The sequence below is a fragment of the Ictalurus punctatus genome, chromosome 12, assembly GCF_001660625.3.
Source record: "Ictalurus punctatus breed USDA103 chromosome 12, Coco_2.0, whole genome shotgun sequence".
Classification (NCBI taxonomy): domain Eukaryota; kingdom Metazoa; phylum Chordata; class Actinopteri; order Siluriformes; family Ictaluridae; genus Ictalurus; species Ictalurus punctatus.
The window spans coordinates 26,635,715-26,647,271 of record NC_030427.2 but is presented as its reverse complement, the minus strand read 5'-3'; the positions used below and the strand labels follow the sequence as shown (position 1 = coordinate 26,647,271).

The following is an 11,557-nucleotide window of genomic DNA, read 5'->3' as shown; positions in this document are numbered from 1 at the left end:
CCGTCTCATCACTGCGAGTCTGTCACTTCTCATTGTTAAGCATAAGCAGTTGGGTAATGCAGTGTTCACCGAGCCTGTGAGGACTTGACATTTTCCTGCATTTCTGAAACTATCCGTGACAAATCTCCTGTGGCTCTGAGCGTAGGAGAGGAAGCTTTCAGGGGACGAGCCTGAGGCAAACCAGAACAACAATCCTGATGAAAGCAAGCCTCTCTGCATTCTGCTCGGATCCGGGAAGTTACGAGGCGGCCGATAGAGCTGTAGAAATCGTGAACGCTTTACTTTCCGCTATGTATTTTGTTTGTTTAATGTGTAGCGTTTACAAGGGAAAAAGTCTGTAAAGGATCTCTCGATGTGTCGTATTGTTTTTTTTTTTTCCTTCTTTCTCTTTTTAATTCACCCTTAAATCCCGTTCACTCTTTATACCGAACCCAGAAGGAAGGCAGCAGCATTTACACCCTCACAGTGCATGAAAAGTGCGTCGCAACATGCTTAGCTAAAAATACGCCGCACTGTGACGTTGTGCGATCTGTAATGATCATACGTAATTATCAAACCATAAAAATAATTCAGTTCAACACTAGAGCTATGGCTGAATATAATAATAAATATATAATAATGATCATGATAATAATAATAATAATAATAATAGTAATAAATACTTAAATGAATACACAAACAAATAAGTTATAAATAATGCATAATACATAACATAACACTGCCACACAATAATTATATATCCTTCCTATATCCTTTACCATGAGGCAGTAACACTTTATTTGAGCGGCGAAGAATATTTTTCGTCGTCATAACATTCCACCGAGTGTTTGGAAACAGAATAGTTTCTCTGTCAGCAAAGACCAATATTCGCCTTATTAAACATGTACTTCTTTTTTTTTTTCTCCACACCGACTGTAGTAAAAGTCTACTCTATTGTTATTCAACCGAGTAAAGAATGATTATCGCTTCTGCTCAGCTACCTAACACTTTTATATTACAATACGAGTAAATAATAGCAGATCGGGCTGCGTGATCGTGTTCGTCAGTGCCAGGAAATACCTCACTTCTACTGTACAACACTGAACCTAAACAGATGAATGGCACAAATCAATGACAGAATGGACCGAAAACAAACACAGTGCATAACCTATATGGAACAATGTCGGCTTGTTTGTTGTTTGTAGATTACTGAACTGATTAGCGGAGCTTTTCTGCAGATGAAACCATGGGTGTGATTCGGTCCCAGGTCCAATTAGAGATTAATTAAAGATGTAAATCTGGGCCGGTTGGCTAACACTGGAAACGATTATATAACGCTTTAGGTTTTATCCTTGACTGTTGTAGTGAGTGTGCTGGGTGATGAGCAGAATACTGGCTGTACCGCCTTCAGTCCGTAGTGTGGTGCGGCTTTTGGGACGGGTCTACGGCTCCCAGTCTTCGTCGTGGTGCTGCGAGGCGATGATCACCACCACCGTCAGGATGGTGCAGAGCACGATGGAGGCAATGCCCACTGCCAGGCTGATGAAGGAGAAGTTACGTGCCTCGCGTGACGCGATCTCCGCCGACACCATGTCGCCCCGAGCGACAGCTGTACGTACCTAACGCAGAAGAAACAGCATCTTCTGCTAGGTTCTGCCAGATTACCAAGTGCTCGGTGGCGTTATGTTTGAACACCGAGAAACTTGTGGTTGCAGGTTAAGGTTGAGAAAAACACAAGAAGACAAATTTCTTAAGCAACTATGCTCTGGCACTCTATTTTGTTGAACTGAGCTGAGATTAATGCCGCTTCTACCGTACGCTTCTTCTAGATTTAGACGAATGCGATCGTGGTCTATCTGGTAGGCCGTGTGCATTAATGTCTGGTTTAGCAGTTAACCTGCCTCAGGGGTGTCTTCCCTTAGCTGTCATCTGAACAGCTTTTAAGGATGAAGAATAGGACTCACTCTACATTCAAATCGCCTTCATGAATTAATGAAACGTGACCGGTTTACTCCGGGGCTCGTTTACACTTTAAATATTTCATCGTTTCGTCTTCAAGGACGCACATTAAATTCATTAGCTACGATTTTCTGCTGATGCTTTTCATCAAAATTTGAGATGAAGCTTGAGAGTTCAAGATTGCGGTGGCGATAGTTACATTTAGGAGATGGTTTGTTTGTCAAATACAATCATCTCTTGCAAATTTATTCATTAGAGCACTGATTCATCCATTATAAAAATGACTGGTAGTTACATCCATACGAGCGTGTCACAATAAACAGATTCAATTCAGAACGCACTGTCGGGTTTTTGTGCACATTTTAAAACGTTGCATCTGCTCCTGCATTCCATTTGTGAAGGTTTTCTACATATATAAATCCATACGGTCTTTTAGTTTGAGCTGTTATAAAGGTTTGGCCTGAAGAGTTCTTAATATTCTAATGAATTCAGGACATTGCTCGTTTGCATGGCCGGCTCACCTGCACGGCTTTGATGATGGCGATGATGCCTGTGGGCCAGAAGCAGCAGATGGTGGTGAGCACTGCGATGGGCAGGTAGTCGTGAGGGGGCCGCCGCGGCTCCATTAGAGCAACGCCAGGGGGCATTTGCATTGGCACCTGCCCTGGCGCAACACCTGCATGGGGTGTACCATTAGGCATGTAAGGCTGGCCCTGGGAGAAAGAGAAAGAGGGATGAATATTTCAAATGATGTCGGTGGAGATACAGTGGGGTATGAAAGTCAAAGTCTATCAGCGAATCCCTTTCTTTAATTTGGTCACTTGTCAAAATGCATTACTTGTCCAAAACTGCTGTGAATTTACTCAACACCTGAAATTGGTCTGATGAATTGTTACGGTTCTCTAGACGTTATACATCACCTTCCTTACCGTCACGCTAAACATTCACTAAACAATAACACACTGCTTTGCTATACTAGACAAGAGTCATGTCATAGTGTTGCTCAGAAAAGAACAGTGTGTGAAACGGGCCCTGACTCACCCCTGTTCCGATGGGATACACAGGTACATAAGCAGTGCAGGGCTGCAGTTGGAGTGGATATCCGAGCTGCAGGTAACCCACGGGAGGATGAGGCATCGAGCCGGTGGGCCCATGCGTCTGGACCGTGTAACCGTTAGGGGCCGCCTGAGGCGGAGGGTTTCCAGAAGGGAACTGAGACTCATGTAAATACCCTTCAGAGCCGGGAGGGGGAGGGGGAGGGGGGTAGTTAGGCTGGGGGCCGCAGCCGGGCGGAGGAGGGTGTGGGGGCATGTTGGAGTCCTGCGACGCAAGGTATGGCGGAGGAGCCATTTGGTTCAGCGGCTGAGTCATGGGCTGCCTTCCTGCTGCCTCCTCGAGACCTGCAGTCAGACGAACACAGGAAGTGATGTCTCACTGAAAACCGAGGACGCTCTTATACAAGTGCAAAACATGTAACTTTCAAAATGCATTTCCTGTAAATGTACCATTTATCAGCATAAAATAGTTATCTATGATATAATCTTGACTCCACAACGTTGTCTTAGAAAGGCCAGCGTCTGAAGCAGAAAGAAGCGTCATTAATTTTACATGTGATGAAACTCTTCCTGCCAGAGGTCTGCGCTGCGGTCGTTGTGGTTTGACAAAGGTCCTGGTTTGACATTTTCCTGTTCTCATTTTTTGTGGTTTTGAACTAGTCTGCTGATAGAAACCTCAAACCCTGAGATGAGCGCTGTTGAATTCTCGATTACGATTGGCTGACAGGCGTTCTGAGGTGCGCGATTATTTTTCGGTGAACGCACAGCTAAAGGAGCTCCACTCAGGTCTTGACAGCGTTAGAGCCAAGTTCACTGAAATGACGGAAAAATGAGCTGACTGTCCACCAGAGCTAACGATAAACATAATGACAGACGATTTACATAATAATTGACGACGGGCCACTGAATTATTAGAAAATTTACGTGCACCCGAGGTGGTACTGCGGCCTTGAGGCAACACGGAGGCTTGAGCTGTTGATGTGCAGTTATTGGAGAGAGAGAGAGCAAGTAAAAAGGAAGGGAGAGCGAGAGAGAGCATGTGATTGCAGTAATGAGACAGAAAACCCTGTGAACAAGTAGGCTTATTGAGATTTATTTATTTCTTTTGTTCTATTTTTATATCATCAGCATGAAACAAAAAAAACAACAACTGTGAACTCTCTCTCTCTCTCTCTCTCTCTCTCTCTCTCTCCAATAACTGCTCAAGCCTCAGTTACCAGCTCTAAAAGCTTTGGGAATTAGCAGCGGAGGCTTGAGATGGGAAGCGTAATAAATTATTTCCACACACAAAGGACAAAAACCTGACAAATGTCTTGAAACAAAACATCTGAACAATATCCTGAGGTGTGGTAACTGTGGTACAAGCGGAATAACTGACTCCGGTTGAATGATTAGACAATGATGCACGGCAGAGGTGTAACCGCATTGCCGTCACGTTGTGTGCGTTATGTTCGAATCATTCAACGGCCCGGAGTCAATTATTCCTTAATATAATTCCAACTATATCGTACCAAAAAAGGGTCCATTTCTCATCCGTCATGTTTCGATTTTATACAGACTACTTCATAAAATGGCCGCTTTTCATTTGGTTACCAGGACTGAGACGTAATATTTCTATAAATATTTAGATTGAACACCATTTATACATTCGGTATCACATGTATGTTGTGAACGATCTTCCAACACAAGCCACGCATATTCTTTATATACTGTTATACGTTAATATATACCTTTTTTCAGATACAGAATTTTGTCTAGCTAACTCATGGCTACAAACTCAAGGTCAGTTATAAGGTTGGGGGGGTGGGGGGGATAGTTTAACTTAAATATATGCATAATAAATACTGTAAAAAACAAACAAAACATTTTTACAGACTCCCATCCAAAGACGTTTATTATATATAGTTAAAGTGCACATATTATGTTTTTTCAAATATTACCTTTCATGTAGCGTGTTATGCGTGTTTGTGAATGTAAAAAGTCTGCAAAGTTTCAAAAATCAAAGCGCACGACAAATGGAGTTATCGACTCCCAAAAGAAGGAACCGATTCTGAACAGCTGAAACGATTCGTTAGTGATTCCAGACTTTACTTCCTGTACTAATCAAGGTAGGTTTATAACAACAAACCCCGCCTCTGAGCTGAAACTCGTTAGGGTAGTGGCTGTTTCCTTTTCGACCAATCACAACAGACTGGGACGTCTGACCAATCAGAGCAGAGTATGCTCTCTGAAAGGGGGAGTTTAGAGCGAATCCTTTAGAAAGAATCATTTATGGAGTCGTTTGTGATACTGGGGGACGGTTACGGGGACGGTAATGCTGCAGTTTAAATTATGAGCACGTTAAAATGTTTTTTGACCTCGGATGCCTGTAAATCTATTGTATGAGGCCTTTAAATCAAAATTAGGCACGTTTCAAAACCGTAATAGGTGCGCTTTAAAAATCCATCTACACAAGTATTACAAAACATAGATATTGGCAACTGCATTTAAAAGCCTTGGAGGTCATTAAAAGACTTGAAATACGGATATGGAGCAAGGTTTAATTGACACCAGACACAAATCGTGTGTGTTTATGTAAGCAAGGTGTGGACCATTTATTTATTAATGTGCTTCTCTTGCGCTGGGCGGGTAAATATAACAGGAAATGGGCGTAACATTTACTACAGTATATACTGATTATTGCGTAACCGCTGTGTGCGATTACATGAAGTGGACCTTTTCACAAAGTTTTGTTACATTTTATTCAGGGCTACAGGATAAACATGCAGCGTACATTTTGTATTTTATACTGTTTCTAGTTCACGCTCGTGACGCCATAAATATAACTCGAGCTAAATTTTTAATAAATAAATCTGCTTTCCGACCAGGTGACCCAGCGTAAAAAAGGGCGTTCACATTTTTGTCACGTCACTTCTGTTACAGCGGTGTTAGCATTCGTTTTATTACCATCCCTTTTCGGAATTGTGTTGTTGTCTCTACAAGATTTTGTCACCGATGAACAAATCCTACAAAAAAACTATTTCTAGATAATCCTCCTTCTATTTTCTGAAGTGCACCAGTCCTTTTCCAGCAAAACACCCCACAGAACATGATGCTACCACCCCCATGGAGCCTCACCCCTAATCCTTCATACCTAGTTGATCATTCTGGACAAAATGCTCAGTTTTTCTTTCATCTGACCAGAGAACACTCCTCCAAAAGGCTGGTGATCATCTGCAAACTTCAGTCTTCCTTTTTATTTATTTATTTATTTATTTACATCAGTCCTCGGTGATGTAGATCTCTCTTAATGGTGGATGTACATACTTTAGTCCCTGATTCCTCCGACTCCTTCGCAAACTCCTTTGTTGTTGTCTTGGGGTTCTTTTTTTTTTTTTTTTTTGCGTGAACCTTTCGGACCAAAGTTTGTTCATCTTTCCGGAATGATGTAGTGTCTGCGTGGTCCCAAGATTTCTATATATGGTACATTTAGGTGTTTGGAGGAGCCAGACCTGCGGAGGTGCACAAATGTTTTTTTTTTTTTTTTCTGAAGTTCTTGGAGATTCCCATGGCACTGACCATAAAAGCTCTTAAATACAGCCTCTCCCAATTAACCCCTGATCATGACAACTGGCCAATCAGAAACTTCTAAAGGTCATTTAGAAATTTAAACCTGAAATAAATCTGTCTCTAACGGGTTGTTCTAAAAATTAACTCCTAAAAAAAACGTATGCCCTTAACTGTACAGTACCGAGCTAATTAAGGCTAATTGGATGACATTTAAAAGAGCACTCCTAAATAAAATACAAAATAATTAACGCTGACTTTAAAAACGTGACCAAAGACGGTTAGCAAGCTAGATTATTAGCTACTGTAGCTAGTTAGTTTCACCTCAACCAATGATGAGTGAAACAGGAAGCTCTAGCTCTTTTGTTTTTCAGAGCGAACGGCAAAATCTGACCGTTAATCCTTTATGTTTGAGATTGCTGAGATTTCCCCCCGGTTAAACGCCGTTGTAATTACAACAGCGATCACCATGTCCTCCTGTGACATCGACACGCCACCCGACCGATAACTTCACGTGGAAACAGAACCGTTAACGTGTTTCAGGGAGACGTGGAATGAGTCTTGTGCCATCCCCTCTGGTTGTGTTGCGTTACTCAGATTACGCAGTTCTTGATGTTTCTTGGCATGCCTAACATTGCTTGTTTCTTCCACCAGTCTTTAACACTCACTCTTTTATCCCCTGACGCTTGATTGTGTGTGCGCCGTGTGTGACTATGATCAATTGTACCACAGCGCTCGAGCCAGAGAACTACGCTGCATCAAAATCAACTGGGCTTAATGCATGCTTCTCCTGGTGGTTCATCCCATATCGATTAAAATGCTTTGTGAGCTCATTAAATGCACGTTACAAATCACTATGAACACCGAACTAGACAGTGTGCGATACCGATAGATGGTGTACGTGTGTGTGCGTGAGAAAGAGAAAGGCGTTTGAGGACAAGCCATTTTGTAACCCCTGCCATCATCATCAGTTCAGCAATGCTAACCAAAGTGATGCAGATTCTTTGGTACCACCATCGGTACCAAAATGTGTAACCTCTTCGTATTAATCACTCAGGGGCATCATGGGACATTTCATTCGGCTCTGTTTATGTTTCCCTGCTTTATATAGTGACGAGTCTGTGTTAACGGGTTTCGGTTTCTAGACTCGTTCTTTATCGTTAGCGAGCTGATTTTCACTGAAGTTCATTGGCTAGCTACTTTAGTGACCTTAAATCGAGTACGACTGCGGTGTGCTTCTGTTTAGCTGTAAGTCAAGTACGTTTCATCGTCATCAGAAGCCCTCGCTGTCAAGGTTCGACTGTGGATCATCAATAAGAACAACATCCTGGGTAAGAGCTGCTATGTTCGCTCGCCTAGCTTCGTCTGTAGACGTCTGTTCTCACCTAGCCTGCATCGTTGGCGCTTTGTTCTGAGTTTTATAGTTAAGATTGTTTTGATTGAGGCACGGTGGCTTAGTGTTTGCTTCGGGGGTTTCCTCCAAGTACTCCGGTTTCCTCCCGCAGTCCAAAGACACGTGTTGTAGGCTGACTGGCATCTCTAAATTGTCCGGAGTGTGTGTGTGATTGTGCCCTGCGTCCAGGGTGTACCCCAACTTCTGCCCCGAGTTCCCAGGGATATGCTCCACGCTTCCCCGCGACTCTGTGTAGGATAAGCGGTACGGAAAATGGACGGATCTTTTTGATCAGGTTATCTGTATTATAGGAATATAGTTCGCTATAGTTCTTCCTCTTGATATTTTCCCAGTTCGCATTGCTTTGATTTCGAATTTCGAGTCGTATGCCCATGAAGACACGCACCCTAGGCTAGGGGTAGTGATGCTGGGGAACCATCATAGTATCAGTATCGACGCCTCCCTAATCAGAACGAAAAACGTCAGACGGTGACACAGAAACACAATCGAATCGGCAACGTTCTCAGGGCCCTCAGCGAACACGAACCGCCACAGCATCTCTACGCCATCGAGCCACGGGGGGGAAAAAAAACCCTCGTCCGTCTAGAGAGACGAGCGTGAGGGGTTTCTCCATCACTGTGACGAAAAAGATTGTCCTTTTCAGACTGTTAACAGGAAACAAGGAGTGACAGACACCTCGTCATGTGACACGGACACACAGCAGCCGCTGCTAAAAAACGTTTTTTTTTTTCTTCTTTATTTATTTATTTATTATTTCTGAATCAAAGTGAGACCTTTATCTGTGAAATACTGCAGCTTTAAACAGGAGCTCACTGCAGAGAGAAAATGTGTTGCAATATGTCACAGCATGTCCTTTTAGTCTGCCTGTCTGATGTTTCTGTTCATTATTATTAATATTATTATGATTATGATCATTATTAGATTATATTGCATGTAAATGCTTAAAAAGACGATATTACACCCAAACAAAACCCATAATTGCATTAAATCAACTTGGACAACATCATACGAATATAATTTTCCTTCTTTTATTTTTTTCTACTAAACTGAAGTTTGAAAAACCTTAAAATACACCAGTTATATAATAATTATAATAATAATAATAATAATAATAATAATAATAATAATAAAAAAGTCACACAAATTATGTTTTTCTGAGTCGGTATATTCTTATAAATCTCGACGGATGTCCTTTTAAAAACTGCATATGCCAAAAAAAGTAAATAAATTAACAAATTGCAAAAAATAAATAAACTGATCTCAACGGTTACCATTTAACGTCAGAAGAGACTGAAATCATGCAGATTTTCCATTCTGTATACGTTATCAATCACTGTCCGAATACCAAACGGCTAAGGATTCGAAAACTAGTGCACTACATAGGGCGCACAAGACCATTAATGAATATCCTACGTAGTGCACATATGTAGGGAGTAAAGAGCAATTTGGAATACGGCCCCCGCGAGACGCTTTATTATTCATATTTCCCCCCTTTCTGTTCTTTGTAGCCAATTGCACATATGTAGCTTTAATACTGTGTAGCTTAATAATGTCAATTTTTTTTTTAACATTGACATTTAGACCGTGTTAGAGTCTGGTAAAGTGAAAATGTAAATGAAAATAATAAAAACCTACACACGTTATGCGGCTGTATTAAAAGAGAGAGACAGAGAGAGATAGACAGCGTTACTTACTGTTAACCAAGGTTATTAATTAGCACGTTGCAATCCATTTTCATGTCCGTGACGTTTTTTTGGGGTTGAGGGGGGTTCAAATTTCAAGAAAATTAATTCATTATCAATGACGTGTGTAAATAAACCGGGATAATCAATCAACCTTACCGTGTTTTGCCGACGACATCACGCGCAGTGGATCTGAGGCGACGAGTGTTCAGTTGGAAATAACGGCAGACGCGCGTGCCCTTTGTTTAAATTGATTTTTTTCTTTTTTTTAAACCGTTAAGACGTTAAAACGGCTGAGAAGTCCTTCAGGCTATCAGAGCATCTTCACATCAAGAAAAACGATGATTTTAGCTTTTATAGTCCTGGGTTTTGTGGTCTAATAGGAAATCTTCGTTGGTGCCAAGTGTATTTTCCCCCCCGTGTACACAATACCAGAGCAGCAAGCTACATGTAGGGGAAAATGGGCTCCTGTCAGAGCATCGCATCACACTGAATTAATCACATACACGGTGTGGCTGTCTTAAAGAGACAAGACAGTCTGGGAAACACCATAATAGGGTTGAATTTCACTTTGAATTTTTTTTTTTTTGATGGATTTTTCATTCCTAGTCTCAAGCTGATTGAAATTCAACCCTCATTTGTGGATGACCAGTCATCTTTCCCAAAACATGGTCCTTAACCAGACATGAATCCACAGATAAAGATCTAAAGATACACTGCCATTTTAATCACTTCTCTTCTAGCGTATCTACATTCACTATCCAGTGAATCACCCTGCTGAAAAATCCAGCCTGGTCTCTGTCAAAGCTCCACTCTATGGCCAGAAGTTTGCTCACATCTGACCGTCACACCCGTGGTTGTTTCCCAAACTGTCGCTAAACAGATCACTGCATATAACGTCTTCACTGGAACCAAGACGTCCAAGCCTGCTCCAGCATGACATTGTCCCGTGCACAGTGCAAGCTCCATGGTGTGTTAAGATTGGACTGGAAGAGCTCGAGTGTCCTGCACAGAGCCCTGACATCAACCCCACTGAACACCTCAGTTCTCCTCACCCAACATCATTGCCTGACCTCACTAACGCTCTTGTAGCTGAATGAGCACAAATCCCCACAGCCACACTCCAAAATCTAGTGGAAAACCTTCCCGGAAGAGTGGAGGCAACAGCACATGGACCAGCTCCATGTTAATTCCCACGGTTTTGGAATGGGTGCATATTGGTGTGATGAGAAGGTGTTCTCCTATACTTTTGGCCATAAAGTGTATACTTGGGGTCGAGCGCTGTGTTCCTGCTCTAACACACACAACAACAAAACATAGCCCTTAACTGGAGTTAAGGAATCCATAGATAATGATTATAACTTGTGGTGACCTGGCAAGGTACTATAGTACTTCTGTCTCTTAATTATTCATGACCGCACGTGGTGCTTTCCTAGAGTATTAGATGACATGCGTTCAAACGGGTCACGGGTGTTTGTTTCAGTGGTGTAAGAGTTTGAGTGTGTTTTCTCAGGAGAGCTACGAGAATTGGAGAAACGTGGACTTCGGACTTGCTCATGAAAGCAGTTTGCGTCTACACTACGATGCGGTACTCAGTCCCGAGGACTTCTCCATCCCTTCAAATGAGGTATGTGTCGAATTTTAACCATGACCGTTTTACTTACCTTTTGAGCTAATTAAACCGCTTAAAACTCCACGGACCACCGAGTGCAAAACTATTCAACGAGAGTCCGTGTTGAAGGGAAGAGCCTTCGCCTTTTTATTCGTGAAAAGCTTGAGTCTATTAGCTAGCTACCATTCCGAAACTCCACCCAGAAGTGCTGCCTACGGTTTTATTTGATGTTTTCCTCCATAGTCACGCCAGGGGTAATGGTTTAAATAGACAGGGCAGAGGACCTGCACTGCTATCTATTATGTCTCCA

General features: G+C 42.1%; 1 protein-coding gene across 1 annotated transcript; it reads right to left on the bottom strand.

Moving 5' to 3' along the window:
• Positions 1-362: 362 nt before the first annotated feature.
• prrt1 (proline-rich transmembrane protein 1) lies at positions 363-10,184 on the bottom strand. The gene is made up of 4 exons (XM_017481529.3): positions 9,795-10,184; positions 2,980-3,338; positions 2,460-2,651; positions 363-1,598 (listed from the first exon to the last, which is right to left on the bottom strand). Exons 1-4 carry the CDS (start codon positions 9,811-9,813, stop codon positions 1,422-1,424), a joined length of 747 nt encoding a protein of 248 aa, XP_017337018.1. The 5' UTR covers positions 9,814-10,184; the 3' UTR covers positions 363-1,421.
• Positions 10,185-11,557: the final 1,373 nt, after the last annotated feature.